The sequence below is a fragment of the Salmo salar genome, chromosome ssa10 (genome assembly GCF_905237065.1).
Source record: "Salmo salar chromosome ssa10, Ssal_v3.1, whole genome shotgun sequence".
NCBI lineage: Eukaryota > Metazoa > Chordata > Actinopteri > Salmoniformes > Salmonidae > Salmo > Salmo salar.
Window position 1 is genome coordinate 49,349,772 of NC_059451.1, and position 25,074 is coordinate 49,374,845.

The window sequence follows — 25,074 nt, forward strand, 5'->3', positions numbered from 1 at the left end:
GTAGAGAAAACATTCAGTGACTAGGATGGCTGGAGTCCATGGCAATTTTTAGGGCCTTCCTCTGACACCGCCTGGTATAGAGTTCCTGGATGGCAGGAAGCTTAGATGTACTGGGCCGTACGCACAACCCTCTGTAGCGCTTTGTGGTTGGAGGCCGAGCAGTTATTTCTATATATTGTAGTATTCCAGTATTTTGGTTCTCTTCAGTGCTCCCTCGTGGCTGGAACTCAGTAGACAAACATTAACTTTGGGATACAGAGTGGCGGTGTCCGAATATTCATACTTGCCTCCTAAATAGTAGGCCGTTTGAGTATGTGAAAAAATTAAGTATACTGTAAATGCCGTGATGTCATACTCATGTTGAATTTGACAACAGCATCAACCAGTGGGTCTTGCGACGGGTATACAGAGATGACCAGTTAACAGAGGAGTATAGAGTGCAGTGATGTGTCCTATAAGGAGCATTGGTGGCTAATCTTATGGCCAAATGGTAAAGAACATCTAGCCGCTCATTTAAACATGTGAACGCAACAGTAAACATTTCAACAAGAGAAAAAAAACACACTCCACTGGCGGGAGTTTTGAGAGCGGATGTGAAGAGCCTCGCAACAGTAATAATTCATTTTCACAACAAATTAAAAATGCAAGCTTCACAGGTAAAATTAGCATTTCAAGCAATTGTTACATACCAAAAGACCAGTAGGCCTATGCTAGTAATCAAGTCCCCATTGCTGGTGAGCTTGCAATGTAACAGTTAATATTCTTGATCACCAAACCATTTTTGGAGCTGCATATTCAGTTATGGCAATCCTCTCTCCCTGCAATTTGACGTTTGCACTGCACCTGATCCAATATCTGTACAGCATATCAGCGATCTGTTCGCTAAATCACCCCACATATGTTGATTGACAGTTTGCTTATCCAATCAGATTGCCGAGTGTGCGTTTCACTAGCTAATCTGTTGCAGGTTATTTTGCAAGGACGATGCTAAGGCTACTGTCTCTGGCTGCGTGTAGTAGAGTAACCCACGTAGACTCTGTGACACAAAGTAAGTGACAAAATATTATAAAACCTGACCAGATAATTTCAAGTCAAACACGAGTCTTGAGGCTCCAAGTCCAAATCAAGTCTCAAGTAATTTTATTTTCCTTTAAGTGGGGTATCAAGTCATCAAATGTGTGACTCAAGTTAAACTCGAGTCCAAGTCATGTGACTTAATTCCACAACTCTGATGATTAATAATGTGAATGTGTTAGGAGTTCTCCAAAACAACAGCACCATGAAGTATGGACACAGGCTACAGTTTGAGTGCAGCAACCCAGACACGTTCTGAATGGGGAACCAGAGGTTGTCTGCTCAACCAATGGACAGTGGAGTCACACCTTTCCAATTTGTTATGGTAAATTGTATTGATCTAACACATTGGGAAAATAATGCAACACAACCAAGTTATTTATTGTTTAAAGTAGATTTACAATTATTTCCAACTCACACACAAAATTAAGCAAAATAAAGCATTTTGGAAAGGGTAGGAAAGTTTTCTGGACAGTTTGCTATTCTTGCTGGGAATGAAAGCAGCTGGGTACATTTCATCACCAGTACATCTATGACCTCACTCATGTCTTCCTAGAGCCCAAGGATTTCTATGGACCACCTCCACATCTCATTAACGGAGACACGATGGGCCGTACCAGAGAATGTTACAGAAACAGAGAATCAGTTCATTATGAATGCCAGTCTTACTACACCCTTAATAGCCTTTCATCCTACAAGACGTGTCCTAGTGGGATCTGGATTGGAGAGATGGCATACCTGAGTTAATTATATCTCTGAAACAACATTTGCCTGATTCATATCCAATCACTCGCTCACATCCCTATGCTATGCCCATGCTCACTCCCATTCACAGATCATGGTGGATTGTTGGGATCAATTCCCTTTCAAAGCCCTCCTGTGATCTCTGACTAGCCAGGGGAGATAATAAGGGCCTGATTTTAAACAGCGTTTGACATGCTTCTAAGTACGGTAAAGGAACATTTTGAACTTTTTTGTCACGAAATGCGCCCGCGCGTCGCCCTTTGGATAGTGACCTAAACGCAGGAACAAAACGGAGCTATTTGGACATATCTATGGATTATTTGGAACCAAAACAACATTTGTTGTTGAAGTAGAAGTCCTGGGAGTGCATTCTGACGAAGAACAGCAAAGGTAATCAAATTTTTCTAATAGTAATTCTGAGTTTACTGAGCCTCGACGTTGGCGAGTGTCTGAATAGCTAGCCTTGATGGCCGAGCTATGTACTCAGAATATTGCAAAATGTGCTTTTGCCGAAAATATATTTTAAAATCTGACACCGCGATTGCATAAAGGAGTTCTGTATCTATAATTCTTAAAATAATTGTTGTGTATTTTGTCAACGTTTATGCTGAGTAATTTAGTAAATTCACCGGAAGTTTTCGGTGTGTATGCTAGTTCTGAACATCACATGCTAATGTAAAAAGCTGTTTTTTTTATATAAATATGAACTTGATTGAACAAAACATGCATGTATTGTATAACATAATGTCCTAGGAGTGTCATCTGATGAAGATCATCAAAGGTTAGTGCTGCATTTCGCTGTGGTTTTGGTTTTTGTGACATATATGCTTGCTTTGTAAATGGCTGTGTGATTATTTCTGGCTGGGTACTCTCCTTACATAATCTAATGTTTTGCTTTCGCTGTAAAGCCTTTTTGAAATCGGACAATGTGGTTAGATTAACGAGTCTTGTCTTTCAAATGGTGTAAAATAGTCAAATGTTTGAGAAATTGAAATTATAGATTTGAGGTTTTTTAATTTCGCGCCATGCGACACCATTGGCTGTTGGCTAGGGGTTCCGCTGGTGGAACGGGGTTCCGCTAGCGGAACGTCTAGATGCAAGAGGTTTTAAATGAAAATAAACTAACGACAAACAACAGTTCCGTAAGGTACAACGACTATACGGAAAACAACCACCCGCAAAACCCAAAGGAAAACAGGCTGCCTAAGTATGGCTTCCAATAAGAGACAACGAAAAACACCTGCCTCTGATTGGAAACCATACTCGGCCAAACATGGAAAATGAAACATAGTAATAGAAAACTAGAACCAAAATCCCCTAGAACCCCCCCCCCCTGACCATTCTACTATGGCAAATGAACCTTTTCACTGGTCAGGACGTGACAGAACCCGAGGCCCTTGAAACCTTATCCAGTTTGGGATGAACAGCTGATGAACACACAGAACATGCAATGAGCATATTGGACGGAAAATAAAAAGACCCTCCATTTACCACATCGGGATCATATCACTGTTAAGTGTGCTGGTCATGGTAGACTTAGCCCAGGTAGTGTTGGTTTTCATCAGCAGTGTATACATGGGGTCATGGCCATATTGATCTCAGCTTACGGAAAGTGATGACTCCTGTCTTGTTGGACGAACATGTAAATGAATAACCCCTGTCAATTGTTTGCTCCAATTATTTGCAGATTCACGGTTTCATGATTGTCCAACATTAAATAAAGTGCCTCTGGTTCATATATACTCATCTACTCTTTAGTTCATTGTTATCTGGGAATATTATCATCAGGTATTGTTTACAATATTGAAGCAGCCAGACAATATCTATTAAAATTATTCCTGTGGTGTTCTTTGCCATGTATTTCAACTACATCATCGTCACTGAGTGAATCTTGAACATTAAGGCAGGAATATTGACTTTCAATTCTCATATGCAAGAAAACGTTTAATGTTTTGTTTAGTTGGTAAGGTAATATGGGCTAAACCCTGGCATGCTCCTGAGGTGTAGAAATTGATTTTGGCCTTCCCATTTTGCCCCTGGAAAACATGGCTTTATGGGAAACAGTTATCTTGCCTTACTGGAACAAACATTCTGAAGGCCATGTCAATAGACAGTTAACCAGACTTATGTAAGGGTTGTGTAAGTACAGTATTTGTTGTTCAACATCTTTTGTGATTCAATAATGACCATATAAATGTTTTAATGGAGCCTATCAGCATTCAAACTAACTGTCTTTCTAGCTCTAAACTATCCTCAGCCACATGCTTTAACCTCACTGGTAGATGAGGCTAGCTCTAAACCATCCTCAGCCACATGCTTTAACCTCACTGGTAGATGAGGCTAGCTCTAAACCATCCTCAGCCACATGTTTTAACCTCACTGGTACATGAGGCTAGCTCTAAACTATCCTCAGCCACATGTTTTAACCTCACTGGTAGATGAGGCTAGCTCTAAACTATCCTCAGCCACATGCTTTAATAACCTCTTACATCTAGATGTTCCGCTAGCGGAACACCGCTCCAATATCCAATGATAGGGTGTGGCGCGAATTACAAACTCCTCGAAAATCCGAAAACTTCAATTTTTCAAATATATGACTATTTTACACAATTTTAAAAGACAAGACTCTCCTTTATCTAACCACACTGTCCGATTTCAAAAAGGCTTTACAACGAAAACAAAACATTAGATTATGTCAGGAGAGTACCCAGCCAGAAATTATCAGACACCCATTTTTCAAGCTAGCATAATGTCACAAAAACCAAAACCACAGCTAAATGCAGCACTAACCTTTGATGATCTTCATCAGATGACACTCCTAGGACATTATGTTATACAATACATGCATGTTTTGTTCAATCAAGTTCATATTTATATCAAAAACCAGCTTTTTACATTAGCATGTGACGTTCAGAACTAACATTCCCACCGAAAACTTCCGGTGAATTTACTAAATGACTCACGATAAACGTTCACAAAAAACATAACAATTATTTTAAGAATTATAGATACAGAACTCCTTTATGCAATCGCGGTGTCCGATTTTAAAATAGCTTTTCGGTGAAAGCACATTTTGCAATATTCTGAGTAGATAGCCCGGCCATCACAGGCTAGCTATTTTGACACCCACCAAGTTTGGTACTCACCAAACTCAGATGTACTATAAGAAAAATTGGATTACCTTTGCTGTTCTTCGTCAGAATGCACTCCCAGGACTTCTACAAGAAATGTTGGTTTGGTTCCAAATAATCCATAGTTATATCCAAATAGCGGCGTTTTGTTCGTGCATTCAAGACACTATCCGAAGGGTAACGAAGGGTGACGCGCCGGCGCATATCGTGACATAAAATTTCAAAATATTCCATTACCGTACTTCGAAGTATGTCAAACGCTGTTTAAAATCAATTTTTATGCGATTTTTCTCGTAAAATAGCGGTAATATTCCGACCGGGAGACGTCGTTTTCGTTCAAAGACTGAAAATGTAAAATGGACTCTTCATGTGCACGCGCGCACCCGTTTCATTGTTCTCAGATCGACCACTATCCAAATGCCCTACTGTTTTTCAGCCGGGGACTGCAGAGTCATCATTCCCCGTTCTGGCACCTGAGATCCTATGGGAGCCTTAGAAAGTGTCACGTTACAGCAGAGATCCTCTGTTTTCAATAAAGAGGCTAAAGAAGGCCAAGAAATGGTCAGAGAGGGCACTTCCTGTTTGGAATCTTCTCAGGTTTTGGCCTGCCATATGAGTTAAGTTATACTCACAGACACCATTCAAACAGTTTTAGAAACTTTACGGTGTTTTCTATCCAAATCAAACATTAAATGCATATTCTAGTTTCTGGGCAGGAGTAATAAACAGATTAAATCGGGTACGTTTTTTTCCGGCCATGAAAATACTGCCCCCTATCCATAACAGGTTAACCTCACTGGTAGATGAGGCTAGCTCTAAACCTACAGTATGCATATTAGAATATTGTTGATATGTATGTATATGATGTAGCTAAAACAATAATTGCAACACTAGTGGAAGAACAAGTAAAGTATATTATAGCATATATATTTATTTTAAATTTGTATTTGTTTTGTTCCTTTTTGGGGGAGGTTTGACAGGACAAAAAGACACAAACCAACAGACATTCCACAAATACGCATGCATCCTCCCACCTACTCCCCTCCACAGGACCTTACTTGAGTACATACAGTGTCAAAGTAGTGATTTTAAGCTGTCAAGAGTTGTATTCCAAATGTCAATATTGTCTGATTTTGCATCATGTAGTTGAGAGATCGACTACATGATGCAAAAGCTATGTCTTTGAATGAGGAAATTGCTGACGTGGTAGAGTGTGTGGGGCTTGCCATTGTAAGGCAACCATTCTCTTGGCTGCTGTTAGGCCAGCAAGCCAAATCCTTCTTTGCCTGTATATTAGGTTCAGTCATCATTAAGCAGAAGCACATTGGAAAGACAATAGTATAGTATATACAGTATAGTTCAACATACTACAATTTTTAATTATTTTAATATTCTTTTTATTTATTATTTCACCTTTATTTAACCAGGTGGGCCAGTTGAGAACAAGTTCTCATTTACAACTGCCACCTGGCCAAGATAAAGCAAAGCAGTGCGACAAAAACAACACAGAGTTACACATAAACAAATGTACAGTCAATTACACAATAGAACAATCTATGTACAGTGTGTGCAAATGTAGAAGAGTAGGGAGGTAAGGCAATAAATAGTCCATAGAGGCTAAATAATTACAATTTCGCATTAACACTGGAGTGACAGATGTGCAGATGATGATGATGTGCAAGTAGAGATATTGGGGTGCAATAGAGCAAGAGGATAAATAACAATATGGGGATGAGGTAGTTGGGTGTGCTATTTACAGATTTGCTGTATATAGGTACAGTGATCTGTAAGCTTCTCTGACAGCTGATGCTTAAAGTTAGAGAGGGAGATGACCAGTGAAATATACCTGCTGGAGCGCGTGGGTGTTGCTATGGTGACAAGTGAGGGTATTTTTCAGTAGGGCACTGTGGAAGGACTCCAGATTACCTGAGTTTTACAAAGAGAAAAGGTAAAAAGAGAAAGGGGTTGAAGACGTGGTCTGGAAGTTTGGATAATTTTGATGTTTGTTAATATATAGAACGAGCTTGGGGTTACAGGTGGTCATATAGAACGAGCTTGGGGTTACAGGTGGTCATATAGAACGAGCTTGGGGTTACAGGTGGTCATATAGAACGAGCTTGGGGTTACAGGTGGTCATATAGAACGAGCTTGGGGTTACAGGTGGTCATATAGAACGAGCTTGGGGTTACAGGTGGTCATATAGAACGAGCTTGGGGTTACAGGTGGTCATATAGTACGAGCTTGGGGTTACAGGTGGTCATATCGAACGAGCTTGGGGTTACAGGTGGTCATATCGAACGAGCTTGGGGTTACAGGTGGTCATATAGAACGAGCTTGGGGTTACAGGTGGTCATATAGTACGAGCTTGGGGTTACAGGTGGTCATATCGAACGAGCTTGGGGTTACAGGTGGTCATATCGAACGAGCTTGGGGTTACAGGTGGTCATATAGAACGAGCTTGGGGTTACAGGTGGTCATATAGTACGAGCTTGGGGTTACAGGTGGTCATATAGTACGAGCTTGGGGTTACAGGTGGTCATATCGAACGAGCTTGGGGTTACAGGTGGTCATATCGAACGAGCTTGGGGTTACAGGTGGTTGGATGTAGCCTGAAGACCAGAGTATCTTTCAGGTCATATAGTTCTGACAATATGTTGTGGCAGAGCCAGGGTGAAATTTACCTTTAAGGTGTGATCAGGCCCTCTAGTGGCCTGGGCCTGTAACTGTAGGTTGTTTTCCACAGCTGTGCTGAAATACTGTAGTAGTTAGATATCCTGGTAGACACAGGTCCTTCTGCTGCTGAGCAATATCTTTATTTTTCTAGGGATTTATAGCATTATATTTTTCATGTGGCGCACATATATACGTGGCAAAATAAATGAGGTTATATTCAACCAAAAATGAAACCTTTTATAATACAAAGCAAAGGCTATAGCAACACAAAATGTCTTGGAAAGAATAATATGCCAATTGCAAGGAGTGATGACACAGCAATCCAATTACTGCATGTCCATGTGTGGGAGGGCACTTCCCCCACCCAAAGCCTTTTTATATTGAGCATTTTCACAAGAACACTGTGATAGTTCCTGTGATTCTACTGCAATAGATTGAAATCAATATTTTTGAATATTCCAGTATTTTGGGTCAGTCCCCCTTGACAGAGGTCCTCTTCAGTGCTCCCTGAATACAGGTTTAGTAAAGGTACTTTTATAACCTCACCCATGTCTTCCTAGAGCCCAAGGATTTCTGTGGACCACCTCCACATCTCATGAACGGAGACACAATGGGCCATAACAGAGAACGTTACAGAAATGGAGAATCAGTTGAATATGCCTGCCAGAAATACCACATCCTTGATCCCCCTTCAGCGTACAAGACGTGTCGTGACGGGATGTGGATAGGATCGATAACCTGCATGAGTAAGTAGCCGTCTAAAATAACATTGGCCCAAAGACTCGCTTGCTAACTCCACTTTAACGATCGGAATGGAATGGAATTCAAGTTCAATTGATTAATTATTTTAAAATGCATCTAGAGTTGAAAGGTAACTGTTGAACCATGCTCCTGAGGCATTGACAAGTGACATTCCTCAAGGATCTATGGGCATAGTGATATCATTCATTAAAATGAAAAACAACTAAACATCTTTGGCCCTTGAAGGACACATTCACACGCTGATTCCTGTACCATCTTCTCGTTTCAGAACCCTGCACTGTGGATGAACAGCTGATGAACACACAGAACATCCAATTTAAATATCCTCCGGAACATCAAAATAAACTCTATGCCGAACATAAGGATCACATCACTTTTAAGTGTACTGGTCATCTTAGACTGAGCCCTGGTAGCGGTTGCTTTTTGCCAGCAGTGTATAAACGGGGTCATGAACTTGACAGAGGTCCTCTTCAGTGCGCCCTGGGGGCTGGAACTCTGTAGACAAACATTAACTTTGGGATAGACACTATTTATGTTCTACTCCTTCCATTTTTACTGCATCTACCATTTGATCAACATGAAATCATCTCTGACTCTGCTGTGTCTGGTGGTATGGGTGAATGTGGATGCTTCATCAGCTCAGACTGGTAAGGATGTTTTTTCCTTCACTTTCTCACATGCTTGAAGTTCCCACTTTGGGTTAGTATCCACCAATTGCTCTGTAAGACTCTGACTAGACTACACAAAGTGAGCAAATGTTTGCTTTGCTACATTTAGCTACTATTGTACATCATCATAGGGAAACAACACATTACTCTTCTGATACGCTGGGAAGGTGACAACAATTTCTGCCATCAGTTCCATATTCACTTTTTATGTTTTTGACTTCAAGAATATAAACTCAGCAAAAAAAGAAACGTCCTCTCAATGTCAACTGCGTTTATTTTCAGCAAACTTAACATGTGTAAATATTTGTATGAACATAACAAGATTTAACCTGTCTGGGCTAGGGGGCAGTATTTTCACAGCCGGATGAAAAACGTACCCTATTTAACTTCTATGGGTTACGTGGGACGCCACCGTCCCACCCGCGGTACACACTATCAACAGCCAGTGAAATATCAGAGCGCCAAATAAACAAAATGTAATAATTCAAATTTCTCAAACATACAACTATTTTCCACCATTTTATAGATAAACATCTCCTTAATCCAACCACGTTGTCCGATTTCAAAAAAGCTTCATGGCGAAAGCATTAGGTTAGATTATGTTAGGACAGTACATAGAGAAAACATTATACACAGCCATTTTCAATGCAAGAACAGGCGTCCCCAAAAGCAGAAAACCAGCTAAAATTATGCACTAACCTTTGACAATCTTCATCAGATGACACTCCTAGGACAATATGTTAGACAATACATGCATTTTTTTTTCTATCAAGTTCATATTTATATCCAAAAACAGCATTTTACAGTGGCGCATGATGTTCAGAAAATATTTTGCCTTCAATACTGCCGGTGGATCAGCACAACAAATTAAAAAATACTATTCATAAACCTTGATAAAAATTTAAACTGTTATTCAAAGAATTATAGATTAACATCTCCTGAATGCAATCGCGTTGACAGATTTCAAAATAACTTTATTGGGAGAGCACACTTTGCAATAATCTGAGTACTGTGCTCAGAAAAAAACAGCAGGCAATTATAGACACCGGCCATCTTGGAGTCATCTAAACGCATAAATAGCATTATAAATATTCACTTACCTTTAATAATCTTCATCAGAAGGCACTTCCAGGAATCCCAGGTCCACAATAAATGTTGTTTTGTTCGATAAAGTTCATAATTTATGTCCAAATACCTCCTTGTTGTTAGCGTGTTCAGTAAGATACTCCAAATGTGGGAAGCGCGCCGAAAATTTCACAACGAAAAGTAAAAAAAAGTTATATTTACGTTCGTAGAAACATGTCAAACGATGTATAGCATCAATCTTTAGGGCCTTTTTAACATAAAACTTCAATAATATTCCAACTGGACGATTCCAATGTCTTGAAAAATGTAATGGAACACAGCTATCTCTCACGTGAATGCGCACCAATGAACTCATGTCCTTTCCTGAGTCAACAACTTCCAACTTCCTTTGTTCGCTCTCTGTTCACCATAGAAGCATCAAACAACTTTCTAAAGACTATTGATATCCAGTGGAAGCCTTAGGAAGTGCAAAATGAACCCTAAGTCACTGTGTGTTAGATAGGCAATCACTTGAAAAAACTACAAGCCTCAGATTTCCCACTTCCTGGTTGGATTTTTCTCAGGTTTTTGCCTGCCATATGAGTTCTGTTATACTCACAGATATCATTCAAACAGTTTTAGAGTGTTTTCTATCCAAATCTACTAATAATATGCATATCCTACATTCTGGGTCTGGGTAGCAGGCAGTTTACTACGGGCACACTTTTCATCCGGACGTCAAAATACTGCCCCCTACCCTAGAGAAGTTAATGAACAGCATTCTCAAATAGGTGTTCCTTTTGTCCAGGTTTGAAAGGGCAGTGTGGAGTGATATTGAGATTGCGTCATCTGTGGATCTGTTGGGGTGGTATGCGAATCGGAGTGGGTCTAGGGTATCCGGGAGGATGCTGTTGATGTGATCCATGACCAGCATTTCAAAGCACTTCATGGCTACCGACGTGAGTGCTACGGGGCGGTAATCATTCAGGCAGGTTACCTTCGCTTCCTTAGGCACAGGGACTATGGGGGTCTGTTTGAAACATGTAGGTATTACAGACTCGGTCAGGTAGAGGTTGAAAATGTCAGTGAAGACATTTGCCAGTTGGCCAATTAACTTCTCTAGGGCCAGTGGGACGATTTCTTCCCACCTACGTAACAGCCAGTGGAATCCCGTGGCGCATTATTCAAATACCTTAGAAATGCTATTACTTCAATTTCTCAAACATATGACTATTTTACACCATTTTAAAGACAAGACTCTCGTTAATCTAACCACACTGTCCGATTTCAAAAAGGCTTTACAACGAAAGCAAAACATTAGATTATGTCAGCAGAGTACCAAGCCAGAAATAATCAGACACCCATTTTTCAAGCTAGCATATAATGTCACAAAAACCCAGAAGACAGCTAAATGCAGCACTAACCTTTGATGATCTTCATCAGATGACACTTCTAGGACATTATGTTATACAATACATGCATGTTTTGTTCAATCAAGTTCATATTTATATCAAAAACCAGCTTTTTACATTAGCATGTGACGTTCAGAACTAGCATACCCCCCGCAAACTTCCGGTGAATTTACAAAAAATTTACTAAATTACTCACGATAAACGTTCACAAAAAGCATAACAATTATATTAAGAATTATAGATACAGAACTCCTCTATGCACTCGTTATGTCCGATTTTAAAATAGCTTTTCGGTGAAAGCACATTTTGCAATATTGTAAGTAGATAGCCCGGCATCACAGGGCTAGCTATTTAGACACCCAGCAAGTTTAGCACTCACCAAAGTCAGATTTACTATAAGAAAAATGTTATTACCTTTGGTGTTCTTCGTCAGAATGCACTCCCAGGACCTCTACTTCAATAACAAATGTTGGTTTGGTCCAAAATAATCCATCGTTATATCCAAACAGCGGCGTTTTGTTCATGCGTTCAAGACACTATCTGAAGTGTAAATAAGGGTCACGAGCATGGCGCAATTCGTGACAAAAAAATTCTAAATATTCCATTACCGTACTTCGAAGCATGTCAACCGCTGTTTAAAATTAATTTTTATGCCATTTTTCTCGTAAAAAAGTGATAATATTCCGACCGGGAATCTGCATTTAGGTAAACAGACGAAAGAAAATAAAGCATGGCGTCGACTCGGGCTCGCGCCTAAGCCCATTGTCCTCTGATCAGCCACTTGCCAAAAGCGATAATGTGTTTCAGCCTGGGGCTTCCTCGATATCATTCAGCTTTTTCCCGGGCTCTGAGAGCCTATGGGAGCCGTAGGAAGTGTCACGTTACAGCAAAGATCCTCAGTCTTCAATAAAAAGAGCCAAGATGAACAACAACTTGTCAGACAGGCCACTTCCTGTTCAGAATCCTCTCAGGTTTTTGCCTGCCATATGAGTTCTGTTATACTCACAGACACCATTCAAACAGTTTTAGAAACTTTAGGGTGTTTTCTATCCAAAGCCAATAATTATATGCATATTCTAGTTACTGGGCAGGAGTAGTAACCAGATTAAATCGGGTATGTTTTTTATCTGGCCGTGTCAATACTGCCCCCTACCCCCAACAGGTTAATAAAAGCTCTGCAAAAAAAATCCCCTCCAAAATCCGACTCAGTGCCAAAATGGCAAGTGTGGCCTTTTGTGTGGTTCCCAGCGGTTTCTTTCGGTTTTCAGTGGTTTCTAGCTGTTTCTAGTGGTTTCTAGTGGTTTCTAGTGGTTTCAAGCAGTTTCAATTGGTTTTTAGCTGTTTTTAGCTGTTTCTAGTGGTTTTTAGCTGTTTCTAGTGGTTTTTAGCTGTTTCTAGTGGTTTCTAGTGGTTTCTAGTGGTTTCTAGTGGTTTCTAGCGGATTCTAGCGGATTCTAGCGGATTCTAGTGGTTTCAAGCCGCTTCAAGCTGTTTCTAGTGGTTTCAATCTGTTTGTGGTTTCTAGCTGTTTCTAGTGGTTTCTAGCTGTTTCTAGTGGTTTTTAGTGGATTCTAGCTGTTTCTAGTGGTTTCTAGCGGTTTCAAGCGAGCGAAGGTGATAATGTATTTGATATCATTAGAGAAGTATATTTTCTGGGTGATTTAAATATTGACTGGCCATCATCAAGCTGCCCACTCAGGAAAAAGCTTCAAACTGTAACCAGTGCCTGCAACCTGGATCAGGTTGTCAGTCAACCTACCAGGGTAGTTACAAACAGTACAGGAATTAAATCATCAACATGTATTGATCACATCTTTACTAACGCTGAAGATATTTGCTTGAAAGCAGTATACAAATCCATAGGATGCAGTGGTCACAATATGATAGTCATATCTAGGAAAACCAAAGTTCCAAACGCTGGGCCTAATATAGTGTATAAAAGGTCATACAACAAGTTTTGTAGTGATTCATATGATGATGTAAAGAATATTTGCTGGTCTGTGATGTGTAATGAGGTGCAACCAGACGCTGCACTTGACGCATTTATGAAACTACTTATTCCTGTTACTAATAAGCACGCACCCATTAAGAAAATGACTGAAAAAAAAACTGTTAAATCCCCTTGAATTGATGAGGAATTTAAAATGTGTATGGTTGAGAGGGATGAGGCAAAAGGTATGGCAAATAAGTCTGGCAGGCCAACTGATTGGCAAACGTACTGCAAATTAAGAAATCATGTGACTAAATTAAATAAAAATAAACTACACTATGAATCAAAGATAAATTATATAAAGAATGATAGTAAAAAGTTTTGGGGCAACTAAAATTACATTTTGGGAAAAAAAGCCAACTCTGGTCCTTCATTCATTGAATGAGATGACTCATTCATCAAAGCCCACTGATATTGAAAACTACTTTAATGACTTTTTCATTGGCAAGATAAGCAAACTTAGGGATGACATGCCAGCCTCAAACGCTGACACTACACATTTAAGTACATCGGACCAAATTACGAAAGACAAGAACTGTACTTTTGAATTCCGTAAAGTCAGTGTGGAAGAGGTGAAAAAATGATTGTCGTCTATTAACAATGACGCCACCTTGGTCTGACAATCTGGATGGAAAATTACTGAGGATAATAGCAGACGATATTGACACTCCTATTTGCCGCATCTGACCAATCAGCCCGTTACCAACACTTAGAAAACATCTGGAAAAATGGTGTTTGACCAGATACAATGCTATTTTACAGTAAAACAAATTGAAAACAGATTTTCAGCATGCTTATAGGGAAGGACACTCAACAAGCACATCACTTACACAAATGACTGATGATTGGCTGAGAGAAATTGATAATAAAATTATTGTGGGGGCTGTCTTGTTAGACTTCAGTGCAGCTTTTGACATTATTGATCATAGTTTGCAGCTGGAAAAACGTATGTGTTATGGCTTTACATCCCTTGCTATAATGTGGATAAAGAGTTACTTGTCTAACAGAACACAGAGGGTGTTCTTTAACAGAAGCCTCTCAAATATAATCCAGTCAGAATCAGGAATTCCCCAGGGTAGCCGTTTAGGCACCTTGCTTTTTTTAAATTAACCTTTTTTACATCTGGCCCCTGTAAGAATATAGTTGAATAGCTCTGCTGTAGGGTGTGAGACATATTTAGATGGGTTGATGGACCTGCAAAGCTTGGGTTTTGGGTGTGTGAGTGTATTCTTAATCGTCATCTCTCCCATGCGGGAGACAGGGCTTGTTTACAACTTGTTACAACGGTGCCAACATTTTGTGGCTGATCTTTCAGCAGGGGAGTGGGTGAAATGATCAAAGACCTAACTGGGCCCAGCACTGCACAGTATGGCTCATTACGTTGTTGTGTGCATGTTTGTGTACTGAGGAACATGTAACTTGATTCTAGACGAAAGCCACTTTCAATGTCCTTATGTTGGGGGCTCGTCCCCAGGCTATTGCGCAGGCTATTGCGCACATATAAGCCTGGGATATCAACCATTCAAAGTTGGCCTTAGTAGGAGTGGCCAATGATTTCTATGACAGTGACATTACTGAATAAAGTATTTGTTATCATGTCCTTTGACAGAAAAAACCTTTCCCCTTGTCGTCACAAGTTAACAAGGCCACAAAGTCATAAACTCCGCCCATTTCCACAATTTCCCTTCAAGTTTCAGTTTAAACCTAATCCTAACCTTTACCACACTGCTAACCTTATGCCTCACCCTAACCTTGAATTAAGACCAAAAAGCAAACTTTTGTTCTCATGTATTTCTACGATATAGACAATTTTGACTTTGTGATCTAGTGGAAACCATTCCCCTAGCCTCAAGAGAGTGAGAAAACAACAAGCCCTCATTTCCAGCTAGCTAATTAGCAAAGGACATAGCTAGCTAATGGCTTCAACCAGAATAATAAAGACTACACACTTATAATCTTTGGTCGATTGTGGGGAAAACTATCCCGATAAGAGTTACAAACACAATCTCTTTACTGCAAAGAGGTCTGACCGATAAGACTGATGCACAAGACACATGGGGGAAGTTGTTGTGGAGATGATTGGTTGGTAGATTAAGCCAATGAGTAATGCGCTGGGAGATTCTCCCGGCACTCTGTATTGGCTAAAGAAGTCAAGTGTGATGCGTTGGTCCACCAGACCTTCTCAGCATTTTGGGCGGAAGTGTCTAGGTACATGTTTAGGTAATGTGACTAACTTGTGTTCACTTTAGAGCATGTGTCATCCTGCAGCATAACATGTCACCCTTTATAAAGCGCATGTTTTTATCATATTTCACATAGTGGCTTATGTCACATTTGACATTGGTGATTATGTCACACAGTTATGTCCCATTTATGAACCCTTTATAAAGCATGACATACTGTTATAGATAATTTGTAACACATTTATGTAGTGCTGATGAAAGCATTATGAAGGCTTTATGAAGTCTTTATAAGCTGAATGTAATTTAAAGCGTGACCTTCTCGATCACTGTAGTTGGTTGCACTTTGAGAGTTCAAACATGCTGTGCTTCATCTGCAGAGTACTGTGGTAAGCCTGAGGGTGCAGGGAGGAGAATGCAGCTGATTCCTGATCGAGAGCGTTATGAAAATGGGGACCAAGTAGAGTACGGATGTCTTGCAATTTGTAAGAACGGAGAGTGGGATAAGACCATCAAGGGCAAAGGTAAGTTTAAAGGGGCAACCTGCAGTTACTACACATATTGTTGGACTTCTAAATTAATGACATGTACCAAATGATTCTTGAAGAACATAACTTATAAATGACTCATGAGCTTAGTTCAACTGTCGCACCTCATCATAACCCAAAGTATAAGATTGTTTTACTCCTTTGTTTGTAAACAAAGTAAATGTAAACGAACACTATATAGCCTCAAAACATGGTTCAAAGTATAATGTTGATATCATGGATGGTCTGTCCATGCATCCATAGCTATGTCTATGAATTTGAGAGTGGTAAAATTTCTCCAGCACCATCCCTCAGCTTTTTACCAAAAACGTTGAAATGCTTATTGCATTAACTACAATTCAGGGCTTGACATTAACTTTTTTACCCACTTGTCCTTTGGAAAAGTAGGACATATTTTGACTTGAGTGAAAGCTCAAGTCCAAATTGTGTTGTATGATGCAAGAAGACACTTTACAAAATGAAATTCATTAGTATCATTATTATTACCATACAGAGAATGAGACAAAAATGTAGAATACCATCTGTCTAGAGCTGGGTAATATGGACAGAGTTAGCTTATGCACAGTTAGGCCTACTTTCCATTAGGGCTCTAGACAGCCTAGCTATGTTAGCTATTTCTAACATGTACAGGGAATGCATGATGGATATTTTGGTGTTCCTCATGTCAAAGTATGATCCAGAATGATTAGATTTATTTGTTGCTCTTCAGGAATCATCTTTTTTGTTCATATTGGCCTAGATTATATGTTACGTAATTCACCACCTGATGAGGAAGTGGGAAATCAAAACACATTAGCTAGATTGCTAACCCTAAATAAGATAATGTTGCTAGATAGCAATGTAATTGATAAAACAGTGAATGTAATGTCCAACAAAAAATGTCCATTGGTAGACCTATATAGAGTATATATATTCACTACAAACAGCGCGCTCCGCCGGTCCAATTTGTAAGTCGCTCTGGATAAGAGCGTCTGCTAAATAACTTAAATGTAAATGTAATGTAAATGTTCCACTAGTACATTATCTCAATTACATTATTTGTTTGTAAAGTGGTAGCATTTCCTTTTTATTTAGTGTTGCAAATTTGTGTTAAACTCACAGAAAGCTGGAACTCCACTCTCTTTAAAAACAGTTGTTTTAAAAACAGTTTTTCCCTCAATTACATTTTGAATGTTGCTCTCTCTCCTGGAGAAACAGCCCCCTTGATGTTTCATGTCCGTATGAAACCTGTTAGCCGACAAAATAATTGCTGAAACTAAGCAAATAACTCACTAAGTACACTACAGTGCATTCGGAAAGTATTCATACCCGTTGAATTTTTCCACATTGTTACATTACAGCCTTATTTTAAAATGGATTAAATAAATAAATCTACACACAATACAGCACAATGACAAAGCGAAAAGAGTTTAGAAATGTGTGCACATTTACTTAAAATAAAAAACATCAATACCTTATTTATAATAAGTATTCTGACACTTTGCTATGAGACTCAAAATCCTGTTTCCATTGATCATCCTTGAGATGTTTCTACAACTTGATTGGAGTCCACCTGTAGTAAATTAAATTGATTGTACAGGATTTGGAAAGGCACACACCTTTCTATATAAAGGTCTCATTGTTGACAGTTCATGTCAGAGCAAAAACCAAGACATGAGGTCGCAGGAATTGTCCGTAGAGATCTGAGACAGGATTGTGTCGAGGCACAGATCTGGGGAAGGGTATCAAAAAATGTCTGCAGCATTGAAGCACCCCAATAATACAGTAGCCTCCACATTATGAGGTGGGAGAAGTTTGGAAAAACCAAGACTCTTCTTAGAGCTGGCCGCCTGGCCAAACTGAGCAATAGGGGGAGAAGGGCCTTGGTCAGGGAGGTGACCAAGAACCGATGGTCACTCTGACAGAGCTCCAAAGTTCCTCTGTGGAGATGGGAGAACCTTCCAGAAGGACAACGATCTCTGCAGCACTCCACCAATCAGGCCTTTATGGTAGAGTGGCCAGACGGAAGTCACTCCTCAGTAAAAAGGCACATGACAGCCCACTTGGAGATTGCCAAAAGGCACCTAAAGGACTTTCAGACTATGAGAAACAAGATTCTCTGGTCTGATGAAACCAAGATTGAACTATTTGGACTGAATACCAAGCGTCACGTCTGGAGGAAACCTGGCACCATCCCTACGGTGAAGAATGGGATGGCAGCATCATGCTGTGGGGATGTTTTTCAGCGGCAGGGAATGGGAAACTAGTCAGGATCGAGGTAAAGATGGAGAGACCTGAAAATAGCTGTGCAGCGACGAGAAGAATGGGAGAAACTCCCCAAATACAGGTGTGCCAAGCTTGTAGCGTCATACCCAAGAAGACTCGATGCTGTAATCGCTGCCAAAGGTGCTTCAACAAAGTACTGAGTAAAGGGACTTAATGATTATGTAATGTATGTGGATACTTCAGGGGGTTTTTATTATAAATTTGCTACAATTTATTAAAACCAGTTTTTGCTTTGTAATTATGGGGTATTGTGTGTATATTGATGAGGGGGGAAAACAATTGAATACATTTTAGAATAAGGCTGAAACTTAACAAAATGTGGAAAAAGTCAAGGGGTCTGAATACTTTCCGAATGCACTGTAGAAAAATGTGATTGGCTCTCAATGCAATACAATCATTATATTCCAATGTGCTCTGCAGAGATTGTGAGAACGGTGCGCAACACATCACATCCTGAGGGCACTTTGATCCAATTCTGATCTGACTAATTGTTTTGTTTTGTTTGTTGTTTTTTTACTTGTCCATTCGGACAACTTAAATTTATATTGTGCTTGCCCAACAATTTTTTTTTTCACTTGTCCCGTACAAGCTTTAACGTCGAACAATGCAATTGGATTGATATTTCCACACAGAGTAACACATTACACTGTTTTAAAAGATGTGGTGGAAATGGAGGAGCCAAAAGAGTATGGAGGAGGGTATTCCTCCATGTCTGTGCTTCGCTTGCAGATTACTGTAGTAAACCTGAGGGTGCAGACACCAGAATGCTGCTGATTCCTGACCGAGAGACATATGAAAATGGGGACCAAATAGATTATGGATGCCTTAGCGGCCCAAACACAGGCGCTAGAGGAAAAGCAACTTGCAAGAACGGAGAGTGGAGTAAGACAATCGAGTGCCAAGGTAAGTCTGTAGGACTGTATTTTACAGTACAGAAAGCAACATGCATATACATGGACATATGGTAATTAGACAATTATAACCTGTTATTTATTGATTCTTTGGTTAATTTGAACCCGTACCACTGGGTACCGTTACCTTGGTACCAGCTAGTTACCACATTTTTTTTCTTCACATTTTAACATTTAACCAGGCAAGTCAATTAAGAACAAATTCTTATTTACAATGACAGCCTACCGGGGAACAGTGGGTTAACTGCCTTGTTCAGGGGCAGAATGACAGATTTTTTACTTGTCATCTCTGGGATTCAATCCAGCAACCTCTCGGTTACTGGCTGTCTGCCGCCCCGATTATGTTTCAGTCCCATAAAATAAAGTACCGGTTAGTCAAGGGGGGGGCAAAGTACAGCCCGCGGGCCGCATCCGGCCGTCGGGCATTTACATTTACATTTAAGTCATTTAGCAGACGCTCTTATCCAGAGCGACTTACAAATTGGTGCATCCACCTTACGATATCCAGTGGAACAACCACTTTACAATAGTGCATCTAGATCTTTTATGGGGGGGGGGTAGAAGGATTACTTTATCCTATCCTAGGTATTCCTTAAAGAGGTGGGGTTTCAGGTGTCTCCGGAAGGTGGTGATTGACTCCGCTGTCCTGGCGTCGTGAGGGAGCTTGTTCCACCATTGGGGTGCCAGAGCAGCGAACAGTTTTGACTGGGCTGAGCGGGAACTGTGCTTCCTCAGAGGTAGGGGGGCCAGCAGGCCAGAGGTGGATGAACGTAGTGCCCTTGTTTGGGTGTAGGGCCTGATCAGAGCCTGAAGGTATGGAGGTGCCGTTCCCTTCACAGCTCCGTAGGCAATCACCATGGTCTTGTAGCGGATGCGAGCTTCAACTGGAAGCCAGTGGAGAGAGCGGAGGAGCGGGGTGACGTGAGAGAACTTGGAAAGGTTGAATACCAGACGGGCTGCGGCGTTCTGGATGAGTTGTAGGGGTTTAATGGCACAGGCAGGGAGCCCAGCCAACAGCGAGTTGCAGTAATCCAGACGGGAGATGACAAGTGCCTGGATTAGGACCTGCGCCGCTTCCTGTGTGAGGCAGGGTCGTACTCTGCGAATGTTGTAGAGCATGAACCTACAGGATCGGGTCACCGCCTTGATATTAGTGGAGAACAACAGGGTGTTGTCCAGGATCACGCCAAGGTTCTTAGCACTCTGGGAGGAGGACACAAGGGAGTTGTCAACCGTGATGGCGAGATCATGGAACGGGCAGTCCTTCCCCGGGAGGAAGAGCAGCTCCGTCTTGCCGAGGTTCAGCTTGAGGTGGTGATCCGTCATCCACACTGATATGTCTGACAGACATGCAAAGATGCGATTCGCCGCCTGGTTATCAGAAGGGGGAAAGGAGAAGATTAATTGTGTGTCGTCTGCATAGCAATGATAGGAGAGACCATGTGAGGATATGACAGAGCCAAGTGACTTGGTGTATAGCGAGAATAGGAGAGGGCCTAGAACAGAGCCCTGGGGGACACCAGTGGTGAGAGCGCATGGTGCGGAGACAGATTCTCGCCACGCCACCTGGTAGGAGCGACCTGTCAGGTAGGACGCAATCCAAGCGTGGGCCGCGCCGGAGATGCCCAACTCGGAGAGGGTGGAGAGGAGGATCTGATGGTTCACAGTATCAAAGGCAGCAGATAGGTCTAGAAGGATGAGAGCAGAGGAGAGAGAGTTAGCTTTAGCAGTGCGGAGAGCCTCCGTGACACAGAGAAGAGCAGTCTCAGTTGAATGCCCAGTCTTGAAACCTGACTGATTAGGATCAAGAAGGTCATTCTGAGAGAGATAACAGGAGAGCTGGCCAAGGACGGCACGTTCAAGAGTTTTGGAGAGAAAAGAAAGAAGGGATACTGGTCTGTAGTTGTTGACATCGGAGGGATCGAGTGTAGGTTTTTTCAGAAGGGGTGCAACTCTCGCTCTCTTGAAGACGGAAGGGACGTAGCCAGCGGTCAAGGATGAGTTGATGAGCGAGGTGAGGAAGGGGAGAAGGTCTCCGGAAATGGTCTGGAGAAGAGAGGAGGGGATAGGATCAAGTGGGCCGGTTGTTGGGCGGCCGGCCGTCACAAGACGCAAGATTTTATCTGGAGAGAGAGGGGAGAAAGAGGTCAAAGCACAGGGTAGGGCAGTGTGAGCAGGACCAGTGGTGTCGTTTGACTTAGCAAACGAGGATCGGATATCGTCAACCTTCTTTCAAAATGGTTGACGAAGTCATCCGCAGAGAGGGAGGAGGGGGGGAGGGGGAGGAGGATTCAGGAGGGAGGAGAAGGTAGCAAAGAGCTTCCTAGGGTTAGAGGCAGATGCTTGGAATTTAGAGTGGTAGAAAGTGGCTTTAGCAGCAGAGACAGAAGAGGAGAATGTAGAGAGGAGGGAGTGAAAGGATGCCAGGTCCGCAGGGAGGCGAGTTTTCCTCCATTTCCGCTCGGCTGCCCGGAGCCCTGTTCTGTGAGCTCGTAGTGAGTCGTCGAGCCACGGAGCAGGAGGGGAGGACCGAGCCGGCCTGGAGGATAGGGGACAGAGAAAATCAAAGGATGCAGAAAGGGAGGAGAGGAGGGTTGAGGAGGCAGAATCAGGAGATAGGTTGGAGAAGGTTTGAGCAGAGGGAAGAGATGATAGGATGGACTAGGAGAGAGTAGCGGGAGAGAGAGAGCGAAGGTTGGGACGGCGCAATACCATCCGTGTAGGGGCAGAGTGAGAAGTGTTGGATGAGAGCAAGAGGGAAAAGGATACAAGGTAGTGGTCGGAGATTTGGAGGGGAGTTGCAATGAGATTAGTGGAAGAACAGCATCTAGTAAAGATGAGGTCAAGCGTACTGCCTGCCTTGTGAGTAGGGGGGGAAGGTGAGAGGGTGAGGTCAAAAGAGGAGAGGAGTGGAAAGAAGGAGGCAGAGAGGAATGAGTCAAAGGTAGACGTGGGGAGGTTAAAGTCACCCAGAACTGTGAGAGGTGAGCCATCCTCAGGAAAGGAACTTATCAAGGCGTCAAGCTCATTGATGAACTCTCCAAGGGAACCTGGAGGGCGATAAATGATAAGGATGTTAAGCACTTCAATCACTTCAATCCGGCACGCGAGACATTCGCAAAGTAATTTAATAAAAATATATATTATACCTTTTTTCTCCCCAATTTCATGGTATCCAATTGGTAGTTATAGCCTTGTCCCATCGCTGCAAGTCCAATACGGACTCCGGAGAGGCAAAGGTCGAGAGCCGCGCGTCCTCCGAAACACAACCCAGCCAAGCGGCACTGCTTCTTGACACAATGCCCGCTTAACCCGGAAGCCAGCTGCACCAATGAGTGGGAAGAAACAGCGTACACCTGGCCACACTGTGTCAGCATGCACGCGCCTGGCCCACCACAAGAGTCGCTAGAGCACGATGGTACAAGATCATCTCGGCATGCCAAACCCTCTCCTATCCTGGACGATGCTGGGCCAATTGTGCGCTGGCTGATGGGCCTCCCAGTCACTGCCAGTTGTGACACAGCCTGGGATCGAACCCGGGTCTGTAGTGATGCCTCAAGCATTGCGATGCAGTGCCTTAGACCGCTGCAGCACTTGGGAGGCCCCTGCAAATTGATTTTAAACAATTGGTCCCACCAAAAATGCGTCCCTCCGTTGAATTTCAAAATCCCGATGTGGCCCTTGAGCCAAAAAGTTTGCCCACCCCTGCAGTAAGTCCTATGTCAGTGCTACTGTATTACCATAGCACTGTACCTTTTGCAATGCTTTATCACATTTTCACACAATAGCCCCCTTTGAACAATTTTTACCTAAAAGATGTGGTGGAAAAGGAGGAGCCTGGAGGGGAGTGTATGGAGCAGTGTATTATACACTCTTTTATAGAGTGGTGAGGAGGAGGAGGAGTTCCACGAACCCGTAGTGTCCAGATGTAATTTAGCCAATTATTGGTGTCATTGCGATCTGTACAGTTGCTTTTTTCTCCAATTTTCTCATGTCAATTAACTCGTGAACTTCCTGGATTACTCATTCTATTAATAAAGTCTGATTTAAATCAACAAATACGGTAGTCAGTTGAAAAAAAGTTGAAAAAAGTTAAGTGGGCTGTGTTAGCAAAATCAAAACATATACCATTGAGCCAAGCGGGGAAAGACTGCCCGTTATCACAGTTTCAAGACCAGTAAGAAACGTCCAGCTAACCCTACGCCAATGACGCCAGTGCATCTCAAAACTGAACTTGGATCTGTGTTAAGTAGCCATGATCTGCTTCACCGTCGTATTATTACGACATATATCTTGAATCAGTCATGACTATTCAATAAAACAATACATAACTTTAAAGTTTCTTTCCAGTGAATTTCTTAGTTACATGAGTTGTAAAACTAGCAACGGAGTTAACGGTGCAGTATTTATGAAGTTTGGCAATGAGGACGAAACTAACATAGTTCAACTAGCCAGCTAGTTTAGCAAGGGAAAACCTGGGTAAACGAGCTCAGACCTGGTGCGCATTGCGGAAATGCATGCTATGCTAATTCAGGAGACAGATCAACGTTTTTATGCCCTGATATCAGGAGCCGGGAGCAAAAAGTTTGATTAAACAATTCAGTGACTGAAACAAATAATTCTGATTACGTATATTTAAGGACAGCAAATCGATGTACAATCCCGAAATCAGCTGTAACTGTCAATAGTAAAACAAACCTTAAAACGATGTTTGGCTGAATCCTGAATATAGAATATTAATGGTGAATTTGCTTCCGGACACGGTAGACTCCTCCTTCTCGTTTACCTTCTGGTTCTCCAGAATAGTTGATTGACTTTCAGAAACACACACCCTCATTACAGTTTTAAAGGGCGACTGCACTGATTTGGCCTCGTTTTTCATCAAAGCTCATTAGGAATTTTAGTCAAACGAGAGTTGTCTTGGAGTTGTGGTTTGATGTGGATGTTTGTTGGGTGTGTCTTTACCATTCAATCACAACCATCAAGGACAGCAGCTAGCCTGCTCGAGTTGAAACATTGTTGAAAGCAAGCTGGCAACATGTATCATACATGTCATCAGGTTTGTTAGATTATGAGCTACCTAGCTAACGTTAGCTAGCAGGGATCAACCCTGTCTTCAGGTGCAATGTTAACTATGCAAATATTCCTCACATCACACGTTAGGGAGAGACTATGCATTTAACTAGTTATATCGCAGCCATGTATCATAGCGGCATAGCCTATCAACTGATGGCATGTAGCTACCTAGCTAACGTAGCTAGTTAGCAAGCTATAATCAAAACTTAGCTAGCTACTTTACTTACCAACAACACACCAGTCTCTTGACGGTTGACAGCGCAAGTAGAAACTAGTCAGGTGTAACAATCCATATCCTGGCCATCTGCACAAGATTACTGAACAACTTTATGGAAGCCCATCACTAGAGTAGCTATTTCCCGAGCAAGGGCAAATACTAACCACACATCTTGTCTGGCGAAGCAGTTCAAGTGCAGTGGGCGAGTTCCCAGTTGTTTTGATCGCACTGAAGTCGGAAGTCTGAGACATACGAGGTCCAAGTTCCCATTTGTTATGAACGTGCCATTAATTGTAATCCAAACCAAACCTTCAAGAGAATCCTGATGCAGCCACGTACCAAACACGTTTTGGACGAG

General features: G+C 41.7%; 1 protein-coding gene across 3 annotated transcripts in view; it reads left to right on the top strand.

The window, feature by feature from the left end:
* Nucleotides 1-25,074, top strand: part of LOC106560552 (coagulation factor XIII B chain) — a 65,503-nt gene that overhangs the window by 31,632 nt on the left and 8,797 nt on the right. For 2 of the 3 annotated variants that reach the window (XM_045687887.1, XM_045687888.1), the window contains exons 2-3: nt 16,080-16,223; nt 19,242-19,415. In XM_045687887.1, the coding sequence (XP_045543843.1) occupies nt 16,080-16,223; nt 19,242-19,415 (318 nt within the window). Of the gene's footprint in view, nt 1-8,946; nt 9,032-16,079; nt 16,224-19,241; nt 19,416-25,074 lie in introns of those variants that run through there. The other variant, XM_014123547.2, reaches the window with a different exon arrangement.